Source organism: Perissodus microlepis, chromosome 3 (assembly GCF_051167445.1).
Source record: "Perissodus microlepis isolate ML-2025 ecotype Zambia chromosome 3, ASM5116744v1, whole genome shotgun sequence".
In the NCBI taxonomy this organism is placed as follows: Eukaryota; Metazoa; Chordata; class Actinopteri; order Cichliformes; family Cichlidae; genus Perissodus; species Perissodus microlepis.
The window spans coordinates 16,360,091-16,377,314 of NC_140463.1; the positions used below are offsets into that span (position 1 = coordinate 16,360,091).

The 17,224-nt window shown below is 37.3% G+C and overlaps 1 protein-coding gene across 1 annotated transcript; it reads right to left on the reverse strand.

The window, feature by feature from the left end:
• Positions 1–14,067: 14,067 nt before the first annotated feature.
• Positions 14,068–16,558, reverse strand: LOC146390180 (Fc receptor-like protein 5). Its single transcript, XM_084920905.1, has 4 exons — positions 16,528–16,558; positions 16,304–16,363; positions 14,779–15,045; positions 14,068–14,495 (listed from the first exon to the last, which is right to left on the reverse strand). Exons 1-4 carry the CDS (start codon positions 16,556–16,558, stop codon positions 14,068–14,070), a joined length of 786 nt encoding a protein of 261 aa, XP_084777031.1.
• Positions 16,559–17,224: the final 666 nt, after the last annotated feature.

Consider the following 17,224-nt stretch of genomic DNA (forward strand, 5'->3'; position numbering starts at 1 on the left):
TCTGACCTGTAAGATTCTTGGTAAATAAGTTAACATTTTCTGCACCAATCACATCTTAACATGACAAAGAATTTTACTGAGGTCACTGAGGTCAATGTCCAAAACACAATGGTACATTTAATGCACACTGACCTCAATGACCTCAGTTTCTCCACCAGTTGCCATGCATTGGGGATGGAAAAGCCTGAAATTGCTGTAGAGGAGCCTGGCTTCTGTAATGAGATTTGGCAAAAGTACAGACATTCTGTACTTAAATAAAAGTATTGGCACTGAAATGTACTCAAAGTAAGAAAGTAAAAAGCTGTTTTTGGAGTATGTTTCTGTTTGTGTGCAAAGCTAACTGAACCTTGTGCTATAATAACATAATAATAAAATAATATAAGTAGATGAGAAAACAAACTTTACTGTAACCCTTTTTTCTAATTATACTCTCTGTGAATCAGAAGAAAAAGAAGAAATATAAAATAAATTATATTTTCTGTTGTCTACATTGTAGAGGGTGACTTTGCCTGTAAACAGGATCTCACCATTATCAGCTCAAATTCATACAAATCTCTCCTACACTTGATGTAACCTAACTCTGACCAAGAAACCACAGCCACCAGTGTGTGACTGTGCACCAGTCACACACTGTTCTTTACTTTAAATCAATCACAGTACAGCAAACTAACCTGTTTATCTAATTTCATTTCAGATTTAATCATCACATTATAAAAATGAGTGTAAAACAAACAAACAAACCAATAAAAATGACAAAAACAGAAAAAGTACAGAAATAAAAACTCATCGACACGTCTATAAAATATTCATATCCCTGCAAAATTGTTGGCTGTCAAATGTAATGAGATCAAGGAGATATACAGGCTTTCTTCATGATTTCTGGCCTGAAAAGATTTTCTAGGACCCTCAAGACAACTAACATTAGAGCAAAAGGTCTGAAGCCAAATAGGAATTTAAGATGACTGGATTTATGAACAGGGACTATGACAGCATTTTTTGTACATGCTGTATATATCATGCTGTAAAGAAAATGTCACGGAACTGTTAGGGTCGAAAACTTTAGATTTTTTTTATTTAAATGATTAGTTAGAGCTTTTTTCATTATTTTTTTTTTTATATACACAATGCAGTTCTGCTCATAACCGAGTTGGCGCTTCGTGTTTTGAGGGTTTTAAGCTTTGTCTGGCGTTATATTGTGGACGTTGAGTGCAGAGGGATATTTTGCAGCATGCTTACACATACACTGTGTAAGAATATTGTCTCTAGGTCAGGAAGTCCGAACAAGATGTCCTGACCTGGGCCTTAGAAATCCGCAGAAAGCCAAGGCTTAGCCGCGGTTATTTTTCTTCTCTGTCTTTCTGATTCCAGGAGGAGCAGATATGAGGTAAGGTTGGACTGAACGGAGTGGATTTGAAGGGAGCCATCAGGATGGGTGCTGGGAGAAAATGACCATAATAATCTTTTGTTATTGTCACAGTATATAAGCTGTACAGCCCAATGAGGGTCATCTTTTTTGTGAAGCAGTTCACTGCTTCACACAAAAGTACAGTGCTGTAACTTGTAATTTCAACTGCCAAAGCAGATTAAATCTTTTAAATGATATTTAATATATTTCTCCTGAATTCCTTCTGAAAAATGTGAGCATGACAGAATGCAGGAGTGAGCCTTTGTGCATCATTTGAGTAAATTACCTCAGATAATCACAAACGCTAACAGAACCATCCCGTTGTTATGTTTAATAGTCTGAGACTGCCATGGCACAGTGAGTCCTTCTCCTGCACCACTTCCCATGTGTTTATGTGTGCATTTAATGATTAGTCATTATGTTAAACTCTTTTCCCAAGTCCCCAACAAGTCCCAGGGGATAGTTTCACCTCACAATATTCATCTTAGTAAGTTTGTGTCCAATGTGATCGTGATTTCAGATAATCTTGACTTTTGGTGTTTACAGAAAAGAAGTGTTGGGATAATAAGAGCTGTACCAACCTCCTCCCATCTGTCTGTGTCAAGAACATCGGATGATTCCTGGGTCACAGCAAAGCATGATACACCTGGCAACAAAGTTTCTGATATTGCAACTGTACCTATTTTATTTTGCTGTAATGCTACATAAGGAATGAAATGACTAGTGCTATAACTTGGAGTTGGGTTGCTTCTTTTAATAGGAACAAACTGAATATGTAATGGAAAAGAATTATTTTCTTGCAAAACTTTATTTTCCCAGAATAAACTGCTTCTTTCTTATTTTCTGCAACATTAAAATATTTGTGTTGACACTTCTCTTTGAATGTGAAATAAATTTACAGGAGCTAAATCTGTAGAGTAGGGCAGGTGATGAATAAAGATTGTGTTTACATCTAACCATTTGGTTTTAAGTAAAAATACCACCTAGGTTTAAGAGAGCACATGATGCTGTGGAAAGAATGGGGCTTGAAGGCCTGATTTACTCTCTGAACGAAAAAAGGATTTTTATTTATCTATTTACACTTGTAATGCAACTTCAATTGAAGGATGACTTATTCAAAATGCACAAACCTAAAAAAGCATAGCCAAGAAGCAAAGTGCTCTTCTAGGAGGAAAAAACATAAGAAGTGCTTCACTCGTGCTCTGCACTATGTTGATTTCTGAATACTGTGTGAAACCTTTCAAATAAACCATTCTTCAATAAATCATAAATTACCTGTTTTACAATTACACTTTCAAGAACCTTTGAGACAAAAGAAGTTTGAAGATAGTTAAACCAGCTGGGTCAGGTGATTGATTTTTAAGTAATTGTTTAATTCAGGGATGGGCAATTCCAGGCCTCAAGGGCCGGTGTCCTGCAGGTTTTAGATCTCACCTTGGGTCAACACACCTGAATCACATGATTAGTTCGTTACCAGGCCTCTGGAGAACTTCAGGACATGTTGAGGAGCTAATTTAGCCATTTAAATCAGCTGTGTTGGTTCAAGGACACATCTAAAACCTGCAGGGACACCGGCCCTCAAGGGCTGGAGTTGCCCACCCCTGGTTTAATTACTGCCAATTTAAACGTCTGTGGTGCACAGCCTATTAACAGAGATAGGTTTATCCCTTTATTGTGGCGGGAATGAATTCTATTCTATAAGTTCCGGGTCAATTAGCTTCATGTCCCTTGAAAAGCCAGGAGATGGCAGTAGTGCAACATCTTGGGATGCAAGCTGCCATTAAACATGAAGAAGACAACGAAAATTCATGTCCCATGTTGTATGTCCCCTGCTCCAATGGCTACTGCTGTCCCTGTGGTTGACGTGCTTGTCAGATATCGACAAATTACGGACTACATATCAATTGACAGCGTGCAATAACCCGGGCGATTCATTCAACTTTCTACCCTCTCTCGATCCACTCAACGGTGAGTTATTTGGTTGGTTTGTTTTGTTACAATTAATGAAAATGCAGAGCCGCGGTCGCGCTTTCTAAACACCGGTAAGCTAGTGCTAGCCAGGCTAGTGACAATTAAGTGCAATTACTGGTTTTAATTATTGAATATTGTTTTTGGTTTTTTCACTATGGCCGAATGTTAAATTAACGTTTCAAGAGTTGAGTGAGTGATTTGGTTTTTGTAGTTTTGTCCGTTTTGGATGTTTTTTTTGTTACTTTTTTGATAAAATGCCAAAATGCCTATGGGACTTTTGAATTGAGTTAAACTCCTTTTAGATTGAATTTGTTGCGCAACACCTAAAATTAAATCTCTTGTAAATATTTGATTAACCTTGGATAATGTTTTTTAGCCTTATTGCTAATTTACTTTACTTTGATGGGACCCATGTAAATGTTTTTCAGTAGTATTTTGAATGACATTTATCATAAGAGATGATGACGACTATGAGATCTTATGATTTGTCTGGTTATTGGTTTGATTGTTGTATGAAATATGGCATTAATTATTTTAATGGTAAGACTTCATTCAGCAGTTCTGTAGGGATGGGGTGCAATAGACACAGGGATGGAAGAAGTGATTAAGTCAGTTAAATCAGAAAGATTATAGGCCCAGTTTAGCTCAGTGGGTGACCAGGTGGCCAGAAAGCAATGGCTTTCAGATTAGAGTCTGACCCCTAGCCATTTGCTGCATGCCTTCCCCCTCTCTCTCTCTCCTAACTTTCTTCCTGTCTGTCTTTACTGTTTCATTGTCAAATAAAAAAAAAATAATCTTGAAGGAGTGAAAGAAGCCATCTATGTCCACTGTGAGCGACCATCTTTGAACAGAGGCGGTGGTGTCTGCCATCTATAATCCAGTTTTGAGTTCCCTCCCCAGATGCCTTAACGCCCACTCACATCCTGGGCCATCTGACCTCAGGAAATCACATGATAAGGTGGGGCCAGGTTTCACAATGAGCTCACCCGAAACCCTAGCTGATTGGGATCCACACCCGCTTTCACACCTTGGCTCAGGCGATTAGAGGATCATCAGGGGGTCCTTTTGTCCCTCTTTGGGGGGGATACTCCCACTGGGTTTAAATCTGGGACTCTCTGCCATTTGACCTTAGAACTGAAGAAGCTTCTCGGATGAGAGGTGAAACGTCTTCAAGCAACTTAAAGAAGTCCAGACGCTTTTCTTTACAAGCTCCTTTGACTACGATGACCTGGATGACTGGGAACCTTCACAGACGGAAAGTGCAAATAAAATAAGTGCAAAATTTCTTGTAGTGGGGAAATGAAAACAACAATGTCACACCTGACTGAAAGATACTTATTAAAATACGATTTGCTTAATTTATGGAGAACTTATATTTCTCATGTTTTTTCATTGAACATTTGTTTTGGAAACATTCAAATTCTCTGGATGTTTGAGTAATCTGAATAGACACCAGTCTTTGTTTACTTGTCATTTTAATCTTGCCAAACAGCAGTCCAATTCACTACCAAAGTGAACAAAGCAGTCACTTTGTAAGACCAGACTGCCTAACCAATGCGCTGTCTGAATTGACCTACAAGAAAGTCTACAACTCAGTGCCTTATACATGGATCCTGGAATATCTAGAACTGTACAAGACTAGCAGAACCCTAAGAGCCTTCACCAGAAATTCAATATGGATGTGGTGAACAAAACCCTGAGACAGACTAATAATAAGACTGGCTACAGATACTGACTAGAGAATGGAGTAATCTTTAGCCACATCATGATCATCATCTACCTCAAATCTGTATGTCATGTTATGCTGTGGCAGGCAGGATGAAGAACCCAAACGCTTGACTCAGAGACAAAATAATTTACTAAGGGAGGTGGCTTTATTGCGGTAGCAAATCAATCCAAACATAAGAGCGCTAACCAAATCTCAGAAATCTAGAAACATGGCACTAAACTGAGAAAACTAGAAGCAGGAATCTTCAAGTCATATAAAAACACACTGAGGTTACAACACAACTGACAGACAGAAACACAGGACTTAAATACACAGGCAGGACAAAAAGACGACGGAGAACAGGTGGTGACACAGCAGGGACAAATCAGACCTAACGAGACAAAGGAAGTAAAGCAGAATACCTTGACAAAGGACACAGACTATCAAAGTAAAACAGTAAGTATAACACAGAGACACAGACTTGATACGGAATAATAATAATAATAATGGATTGCATTTATATAGCCCTTTTCGAGACCCTCAAAGCACTTTACAATTCCACTATTCATTCACTCTCACATTCACACACTGGTGGAGGCAAGCTACAGTTGTAGCCACAGCTGCCCTGGGGCAGACTGACAGAAGCGAGGCTGCTATATCATGCCATTGGCCCCTCTGGCCAACACCAGTAGTAGGGATGGGTATTGATAAGATTTTCACGATTCCGATTCCAGTTTCGATTCTGTTTAACGATTCGATTCTTTATCGATTCTTTTTAAAAAAAAAAAAAAAAAAAAAAAAGGAGAACACTAAGGTCGATTAGCTTAGAACTTTGTTTTATATCTTCTCTTTGAACAAGATAGAAATTTAGGAGTAACATGGCCTTACAAACCCAACAGTGAGCTCTTAAGAGATCCAGCCTACGGCTCTTCAATGGGGTGTCACAGGGTCCCCAGGAAAAAAAATTGTAAATGTAAAATAAATATTCTTCTGTAGCAATAACAAAGTATAAGATAAATTATTCTGTAGCAATTACACAAGAATATCCAGTAATGTCCCTGCCTACAATTAAACACATTCACTTACTGAAAATCGGGGCATCTGCTGTGGCAAATGGGTTCAAGCCTTTTACCACAAACTTAGTCACTGCTCGGTGACATTCGTCTATCCCAGCCTGAAAGGAGACGCTACCGGTAGACTGCAGCGAGAACTGCCAGCATCTGAGCCAGCCAGACTCTCTCTCTCATCATGGTCACCTAAATGCACAGTAATGGCAGGTTTTGTAATAAGGCAGATCGCGCTAACATAATATGCACTGTTAGTTGATTATTTACCTGCCGCATTAACGGGAGAGGACGTGCAAACGTTACCGCTGCTGCTGGGTTGAGATTCACGAGTCCGGAGCGGAATTAAAAACACGACATTCATTTAAGGTCATCGCGTGTTTTGAGAGCAAATGCTTTTGCATATTCGTAGTGTTTCCTCCCTTAAATGAAATATCTACTTTTCAAGTATTGCAAGTCGCCCTGTTGTCATCCGTTCTGGTAAAGTATAACCAAACTTTTGAGCGTTTGAGCCGCTTAGGCGCCGTGTTTCCTGCCAGGTAAATGACGCTCCGCAACGTGGTGACGTCATTCGGGGCGACTGGAATCGATAAGGGAATCGTTTGCAAAAATGGCAAACAATTCCAAGGAATTGAAACAGTGGGAACCGGTTCTCAACAAGAACCGGTTTTCAATACCCATCCCTAACCAGTAGGCAGTAGGTGAAGTGTGTTGCCCAAGGACACAACGACCAAGACAGACAGAGCTGGGGATCTAATCGGTAACCTTCTGGTTACAAGATGAGCTTCGTAACCCCATGAACCACGGTCGCCCATAAAGACAGAGACACGACCGACTGGAAAGACACTGGGAATATGGAGGTAAGCGTGAATAGATGAGGAACATGAGAAAGGCAAAAAAACAGAAACCAAAATCCTAGAACTAAAAATATAACACAAGCAGGACATCTATCATTCTACAGCAATGAAATTGGAATGTTATTTACAGTGGAGAAGTGTAGTTAGACTGTAACAAAGAGAGGGAAAGTATTTAGAACTGAGGGGACTGCACTACCAGAAGGTAACATTGCAGCCATTGAGGACAGTTACAAGTACCTGGTAATCCCAAAGGTAAATGGGAAGCATGAAGAAGTCGATACGAAACTTGCAACCAGTCCTGAAGAGTCTGCTGAATGGGAAGAACAAAATCCAGGCAATTAACACCTACTGGTCATCAGATACCCTGCCGCGATAATATATAGTACCAGTCAAGGTACTCAAGGTACTTTGGAGGTGGATCCAACAATGGTGTATATAGGAAGAGAAACAGAGTAGAGATAGTCTTGTCAAAACATTATAATAATTATATAATGTTATATTTAAAAAGTGTAAAGATCCATGTCTGAGTAAACTGTCAACAACAATGTTAATAATAAGCATTAGACATAAACATAAAAATAAAGAAAATAAATTCTTCTCTGTTGTTTGCTTTCTTATTTTGTATTTTGAGATTGCATCTTCATATTGAAATCTAGAACTATGATTCCAATTACTATTTTTTTGGAAGCCAGCTGTTTATTGATTCTTCTTTTTTTGTTTGGATATAGAAGGCAAGCCAAGTTTATTTATATAGCACAATTCAACAACAAGGTGATTCAAAGTGCTTTACAGAGACATTAAAAAACAAAAACAAACAAAAAGCATGATTTAAAATTGCTAAAAAAATAAAAAAAAACAGTAGATACAAACCGGATTGCAAAAAAGCTGGGACACTAAACAAATTGTGAATAAAAACTGAATGCAATGATGTGGAGATGGCAAATGCCAATATTTTATTCAGAATAGAACGTAGATGACAGATCAAAAGTTTAATCCGAGAAAATGTATCATTTCAAAGGAAAAATATGTTGATTCAAAATTACACTGTGTCAACAAATCCCAAAAAAGTTGGGACAAGTAGCAATAAGAGGCTGGAAAAAGTAAATTTGAGCATAACGAAGAGCCGGAAGACCAATTAACACTAATTAGGTTAATTGGCAACATGATTGGGTATAAAAAGAGCTTCTCAGAGTGGCAGTGTCCCTCAGAAGCCAAGATGGGTAGAGGATCACCAATTCCCACAATGTTGCCCAGAAAGATAGTGGAGCAATATCAGAAAGGTGTTACCCAGCGAAAAATTGCAAAGACTTTGCAGTTATCATCATCAATTGTGCATAACATCATCCGAAGATTCAGAGAATCTGGAACAATCTCTGTGCGTAAAGGTCAAGGGCGTAAACCCATACTGGATGCCCGTGATCTCCGGGCCCTTAAACGACACTGCACCACAAACAGGAATGCTACTGTAAAGGAAATCACAGAATGGGCTCAGGAATACTTCCAGAAACCATTGTCAGTGAACACAATCCACCGTGCCATCCGCCGTTGCCAGCTGAAACTCTACAGTGCAAAGAAGAAGCCATTTCTAAGCAAGATCCACAAGCTCAGGCGTTTTCACTGGGCCAGGGATCATTTAAAATGGAGTGTGGCAAAATGGAAGACTGTTCTGTGGTCAGACGAGTCATGATTCAAAGTTCTTTTTGGAAATGTGGGACGCCATGTCATCCGGACCAAAGAGGACAAGGACAACCCAAGTTGTTATCAACGATCAGTTCAGAAGCCTGCATCTCTGATGGTATGGGGTTGCATGAGTGCGTGTGGCATGGGCAGCGTGCATGTCTGGAAAGGCACCATCAATGCAGAAAAATATATTCAGGTTCTAGAACAACATATGCTCCCATCCAGACGTCATCTCTTTCAGGGAAGACCCTGCATTTTTCAACAAGATAATGCCAGACCACATTCTGCATCAATCACAACATCATGGCTGCGTAGGAAAAGGATCCGGGTACTGAAATGGCCAGTCTGCAGTCCAGATCTTTCACCTATAGAGAACATTTGGCGCATCATAAAGAGGAAGGTGCGACAAAGAAGGCCCAAGACGATTGAACAGTTAGAGGCCTGTATTAGACAAGAATGGGAGAGCATTCCTATTGCTAAACTTGAGAAACTGGTCTCCTCGGTCCCCAGACGTCTGTTGAGTGTTGTAAGAAGAAGGGGAGATGCCACACAGTGGTGAAAATGGCCTTGTCCCAACTTTTTTGGGATTTGTTGACACCATGACATTTTAAATCACCATATTTTTCCCTTAAAATGATAAAATTTTCTCAGTTTCAACTTTTGTTTTCTGTGATTTATGTTCTATTCTGAATAAAATATTGACATTTGCTATCTCCACATCGTTGCATTCAGTTTTTATTCACAATTTGTTTAGTGTCCCAACTTTTTTGGAATCCGGTTTTTAAAATCAGTAGTTAAAATGTAAGTTTTGAAATTTAAGCTTAAAAGAGTGGATTTGGTGTTTTATTCAAATGCAGCTGAGAACAGGTGAGTCTTCAACCTGGATTTAAATAAACTTTAAAGATCAGTTTCAGCTGATCTGAGGCCTTCTGGGAGTTTGTTCCAGATATAAGGAGCATAAAAGCTGAATGCAGCTTCTCCGTGTCTGGTTCTGGGAACTGATAAAAAAAAACAGATCCAGATGACCTGAGGGATCTGGAAGGTTCATACTGGGTCAGGAGGTCACTGATGTATTTTGGTCCTAAACCATTCAGAGCTTTATAGACCAGCATCAGAACTTTAAAGTCTATCCTCTGACGGACAGGCTGTCATGGTCCTGGGTTGTCGACCCAGTGTTTTGAGTTTGTTATTATTTTCCAGTGTCTGCTGTTTTGTATTTGTTCTTATGGTTTGAGTTGTGTGTTTAGTGTTTCTATCATCCCTACCTGTGTCCTTCCTCTGTGTTCTGTTCGTGTCCCCGAGTTGGTATTGTGAAACAGTCTGTGAGTTTCCTATTTTACTTTGTAGGTTTGTGTCTCATTATGCCCATTAGTTCCAGCTGTGTCCCCTTCTGTGTGCCATTTCCTAATTACCTGGTGTGTGTATTTATACTGCGAGTCTGCCTGTGCTCCTCGTCGCATCGTCTGCATTTCTCTGCATCATTTTGGTATATCTCCGTGTCTCTCTGTTTCTCGCTTTGTGGCCTCTGTTTGTGTTAGTTTTCCCAGTTTAGGTTTATGTTTAGTTCTGCCCTCACCTTGGGTTTTTCACTGTAAATAAATCTCCACCTGCATCGCCACTGCCATCTGCATCTTGGGTCCTCTTTCATTCCACCACACGACTGCTGCCCAGCCGTGACACAGGCAGCCAGTGTAAAGACCTCAGAGCTGGACTGATGTGGTCCACTTTTTTGGTCTTAGTGAGGACTCGAGCAGCAGAGTTCTGAATGAGCTGTAGTTGTCTGACTGATTTTTTTTTAGGTAGACCTGTAAAGATGCTGTTACAGTAATCAAGCCTACTAAAGATGAATGCATGGACTAGTTTTTCCAGGTCCCGTTGAGACGTCAGATCTTTTATCCTTGATATATTCTTGAGGTGATAGTAAGCTGATTTTGTTATTGTCTTACTGTGTTTTTCTAAGTTTAGGTCTGCATCCATCACTACACCCAAATTTCTCGCCTGGTTTGTGGTTTTTAGGTGTATAGATTGAAGTTCTCTGGTGACCTGTAATCGTTTTTCTTTGGCTCCAAAGACTATTCAGTTTTATTTTTGTTTAGCTGGAGAAAATTGTAGTAAAATAACACAACGTCTTATTCCATTCAACTTCTTTCTTAATATCAAGCTTCTACTACTACACTAGTAAGTACTAAATAGAAAGTTACTAATTAATGATGATGGACTTTAGAGCCAGTATATAGCTTTAATTCTTACATGTTTTTAAATAATGTAATTTAATGCAATCAGACATTACAAACACACCACCAACTGAATAAATACACAAAATGTGATAAGTATGATTTAATTGTGATTCTAACGTATTGTGTTTATTTATTTCATTTAATGTGTTCTATCTGCAAAACAAGTGATCCAGGAACAAAATAAAAGGAAATTGACTCTTTATAACCTACTTTGACACCATCATTTCAAAGTATATAAATGTTTAAAGTGAGGCGACTGTATGAAACAGGTAAGCTGAAACAACACTTTTTATTTTATTATAAAATTAATGATATGAAAATGAATATTTACACTAACTACTCTGCATTACCTCTCCAAATGTTTTAATCTGGTAGTTAGTTGTACACCTGAGTGAGGCGAGTGAATGATGGCCGACAGTCAACATATTAGACAGCTTGAATACTTATGTTATATTATGATGTAACTGAAGAACAAGAAAAAGCAGGTCACAGAAATACTGAAAGCTTTACTTGAAGTTGGTCAAGATGATAATTAAAAAGAAAAAAAGTCACAATAGACACAAAACAAAAAGTGCATATTGTACAAAAACTTAACTGATTTCATTTTACCTACTACAGAGAGTAGATTACAAGACATTTTAAGTGTGACATTTCTGAAAGCCATATTTCTTAATTTAAGAGCACATTGTGTAGAATAAAATGTATCCAGTTGATTTTATTTTTAATTAGTTATTTTCTCATTGGAACAACAACTGTGTATTAATGTAATATTTTAAAATGATATTTTAATATTGTGTTATAGGATACCATAACACGTTACTGTCTAATTGTTCTAGTTCCATTGATTTGTAGAGCTTTGTTTGCCATTTGTTTGCCATTCCTTCTATGTCCACTAGTTTACTTAATTTGTCAACTACTAACTAACTAACTTTTACTAACTATTATTATGCTGTAATAATATGCTATAATTTTTAGGGGAAAATGTTACTGATTCTGTTGTTATTAGGCTGTGTGGCAGGCCGGACAAAATATGCAGATCAAAAATAAGGAAACTAAACTGCAAATTTTCTACCACAAAACTGGGAGGAGCACAGCTATAAGGGAGAACACAACAATTTTCATAGCGGAATGCAGATGTCATACAAGTATTTTCCTCATTTGTGTCTGTAGACTGTAGAATCAAAGCGATCCACTTCCTCTTCTCCTATAAATGGGCTGGTCGCTCCGGAGAGCACACTGACCAGCTGGCTGCTCTTGATTCTATTATGGAGACAATTTAAATACATTTAAATCAAATGTGAAACATCATCATAATTCTAAATTAAGTATGCTGCAGCAATATATTAAAATTGCAAATAGAAGGTCACCTTTTTCTTATAATCAAGCACAAACATTGTTCATTTGTTGATTATATGTATGTTTTCATTTAACCTAATTACAACTGAAAAATCTCTAAAAAAAAAAAACATTAACGAACTCGTGCAGCTTTGTGAAGCAAACCAAAGCAGGTCGAGTGACTCATTGAAATATGGAAGCCTATATAGAAACTGTATGTAAGGGGAAAAAAGTACAATTCGAATAAGTTTGAAATCCACTTTTTCAACTTCAAAGAGATTTCAAAGCTGTTCCTGGCTGATGATCCAACACTACTTTATCAGTGGTCACAGTGATGTGGTCATAGAGGCCAGTTTGTTGTGACAGTTGTTTTTTTGTTGTTGTTGTTTTGTGTATTTGTTTAAATCTATGTTGTCTTTTTAAATCCAGCTTGTGTTTACTGCAATGACAATGTGTTTGTGTGTTTGAGACCACTGTCATGCTGAAAAAAGAAAGAAAAGAAAAAAAAAAGAATTATTTTCCAATCAAATTCACACATATAGAAAACACTTTTTGTTTGTTTGTTTGTTTGTTTGTTTGTTTGTTTTATTCTTTACTGGCCAAGCTAATTTTTGAGAGATTATGATATAAATGAATGCATGTCTCAAAATTATTTTTTTAAACACTGATTGTCTGTCTGCATTTTACACTACACTTTCATTACACTTTATGATTAATGTAATTCACTTGATACTTGAGACAATACTTAATTTTTATTTAGCATATATTTGAAGAAAATAATAATTTAAAAACTGTTCCGCTCTAACATATTTTGGTGCATCTAGAAGAACAAGTTGTGGAAAAAATAAGCTGCTAGATTTAAAATAGATTTAAAATTATGGTATGTACAAAATAGTAACCAATGTGGCTGGCCCACCTTACTTTTAAACTCATATGTCAACACTTCTCTCATTACAAATAAATCAAGTGTGCACATTTTAGTCTTTTTATATTTATTTGTGACCTGCAAACCACCTTTAGAAACGTCACTGCGGCGACTCACATATTTGTTTCTGTCTGTGGGTTTCTCATGTGGTTTTTATCTAAGATGTTGAGAAAGCTCAATGTGTGATCAGCATCACACCAATGCACTGTTTAAAGAGTAACTTTCAAGGTTCCATAAATATCAAAATACAAAAGTCAGTGGTTTCTTTTTTTTTCTAACCTAGTTAACTCTTTGAGTAGTCCTTAACTGAACTCCTAACCTTAGCCCTCTTCAATAATAATAGAAGATGTTTAGCTCAGGTTTATTATTCTCCAAAGTTTTGGCACTAGCAAGTTGTCAAAGCTTTTTCTTACTATAGCTTTTTAAGCAGTTAAGGGTGTTAGATCTTTTGTGTTTGTCAATGATGGGTAAATTACCTTTCATCATTCTTGGTTTTGTGATAACAGCATATGTCGCCTGGGTTGACTCCACCTCACTGGCCTCTGCAGACATTAAAACATAGAGCCGAAAAACATAGGCAGAAAATTGTTATGGAAAATGTGCTTGTCACAATTTTCATTCTTTTGATGAGTTTTTATCAGGCTAACTATTGCATTTACAGGTCATTACAGGACAAGGTCAGATTTCAAATATTACAAAATACAAAAACCAACAGATGAGAACAGTTCATACCTACATATACTTAGTATTTGTCCTTACCTGTGTGTGGGGACGAGGAGGACTGGAGGTTAACAGTTAAATACTATATATATATATATATATATATATATATATATACACACCAGACTAGCTTTGTTTATTACTGGTATGAATATTTAGTCAAAACTACTTAAGCTTACTTTGCGTCAGTGGCATTTCTTCAGTGTGACCTTGGATTTTTTGTTGATATTTCAGCCAATAAAGGAGGCCTGCCAGTAGAAGCAGTAGAACCATCATAGAAACACCGACACCAAGGTATAGGTGAAAATAACTGTCTTCAGTTTGAGCACGAGTTTCCAGACTTCTAACAATTAGCCAGCTCTCTGCTGATTCTCCAGTATCAGAGATGCTACATTTGTAGACTCCTTCATCAGATTTGGAAACAGTGGGGTTCATCATGCTTCCTGTTGGACTATGACCAATGGAGATGCCACTTTTATAGAAATCAGCAGTGAAGTTAGATTTTTTGTCCTTTTTTCTACAGTTTAAGGCCATGTTATCTCCCTCCGTTACAGGATTCACAGGGCTGTCCAGGATCACAGGACCACCTAAATGGGACATGATTTGTTAACATATAAAAGTTTCACCTACTACAGACAGTAGATTATTTATCATTTTGATTAAATTGTTGTGTAAAACATATCACATGTACCCGAATCAGAATGCACAGAAATTTGCGTCGTTATGTTGTGTTTATAATGAGGACGTTTTTTGGTTTTTTTTCTATCAGGAAAAAATATTATATTACGTGCTTGGCTAAATGTGCAATCTCAAAACATATTGACTTACAAAGTCTGCAAAGTTTAAATGAGAAGGTGTAATTCCCTCTTTACATACCAGTTACAGTGATGTTGACAGTGTTTGTTGTTTGTATTCCTCCTATTTCACACCAGTATTCTCCACTGTCACTTGATGGATATGCATTACTAATATTGCAAGGTCCAGTAGATGTTTCCCAGGTAGACGCACATGGTCTAACATGTCCCTTTGTCTTTTTCATCACTCTCCATCCAGTCAGTCCATTCAGTCCTTCACAGCTAATTGAAATTGACTCTAGTTCAAAGAATTGCTGTCTATTTGGAACAACCTGAGGAAAAGCTGAATCTAATACAGAAATCAAAGGATAAATTGAAGATGATGAAAAAAATTACCATGACAAACATTTTTGAATTTGAGAAAATATAGCTGGAGGAAAGTTTGGGAAAATTTTGTTAGGTTAACTGGCAAAAGGTCAGTGACATGTTTGGGTATTTAGAAAATAAAATTTTGGAGAGACAACGTTTCTCAGAAGTACAGATGGGTAGGCGTTCACCAAGCTATGAAAAAAAATGTTCCTACACAAATTGTGGAACAAATTAATAATGTTACTCAGTGTAAAATTATGAAGACTTTGAATATGTTATCATCTACTGTACATAATATAATCAAAAGAGTCAAAGAATGTGGAGAAATTTCTGTGTCCAAAGTACAAGGTGAAAAATGAATACTGGATCCCTGTCATCTATAAGCATGACCTGTTCCTAAAATCACTGTTCAAAGAAGAAGACATATGTGAACGTGATTGACAAACATATCCATCTTTTTTCAACAAAAGCTGATTTAAAATCACCTCAGAGTATAAAACCAGTCTGTGGTCTGACAAATTTAAATTAGAAATCATTTTTGGAAAACCTGAATGGCACATCCTTTAAGCTAAACAAAAGAGGAACCAGCCAGCTTGTTATCAGCATTCAGTTTAAAAGCCTGCACCTTTGATGGTATGGGGCTGCATTAGTGCCTACAAACTGCCACCTTTCACATCTGAAAAGGCACCATCAGTGCTGAAATGTATATACTGCTTTTACATGACTATATGCTCCCATCCAAAAAATGTATTTTACAGGGAAGGTGTTGCATATTTGGGTAAGACAATAATAAAACTGCATCCTGCATCTTTTGCAACAGCATGGCTTCAAAATAGAAGATTTTAGGTTGTGAATAGACCTGCCTTCAATTAAGATCTTTCATCATCTGAAAACATTTGGTACATCATGAAATGGAAAATATACAGATACATATCAGATAAGAATAAGAAATATTCTTCTGTCAAAAGTCCAGTAATGGATCTCCTCAGTTCCCAGACATTAAGTCATTATTAGACTATTGTTAATAAGAAAGGGGATGCTACACAGTCGGGAACATCTATTTTGAAATGGATTGTTGATGGCAAATTTATAATGAGTTAATGTTTTCCTTTGGTTTAATCATTTGAAAGGCTAAGCGTATCATATGTTAGTATGAGAATTGATTATTTTTTCCTTAGAAATAAGGCTGTACTATATTTTTGCTGCGAATACATCACCGCAAACATTTAACTACGTACCATGTCTTTGAAAATCTCCAAAGTCGACTGTTGTCACCAGCAGCAACAGCATATTCATCACTGCAAAAATGAAGAAACATAATGATTTGCATAAATGTTATATTTTTAATATTTTCTTTTAATTTGTTTTAAATATATACATATTTTTCTCATTACTCCCATGCACATGTTTTCGGAATGACTGACTAAATAACTTATTGTAGACAGACAAACTCAGTACTCACACAGTCTGATGCCGTGAGTTCTGACCTCCATGTTGTCTTGTTGCTGACTGTGTGAGTGTCAAAGTGAAAGAAAGTCTTTTGTTCATAGGAACTTCCTCTTCCTGTGTTTCTTGTGGTGACTGAGAGAGCAACAGGTCTTCCTTTCTGAGAAACCCTTCTAACAGATATATATTCCTAATTATATAATATAAGAAGTAAAAAAACAAGGTTCGTGTGTGTGTGTATAAGATATAGGCATACAGAAGACAGCAGATCTTTTGTATATACACACACACACACACACACACACCACACACACACACACCACACACACACACACACACACACACACACACACATACATATATATATATATATAAAGAAGATTTATGAATGTCAGCAGGTAATCCATTGTTTGATTCCTAAAAGGAACAGGCAGAAGAGGAAGGGCAAGAAAAGGTGAACTTGTAAGAATAATATCTGAATGTTAAGAGAGAAATCTCATCTTACTAGTGGTGTTGTGTCTTCCTAGAGTTAATAGGATGTCTCCAGACTAATTGCCAACTGCTACACTTTGTTGATGTGCCAAAGAGGAGCAGGACTGCTTGGAATTTGGCTTGATGGTATACAAACACATCATTTTGTGCTACTACTAAAATTGGATGATATTTTTTATTCAAGTATTTTTAAACACACTACACACTGTATAGTGAGTGAG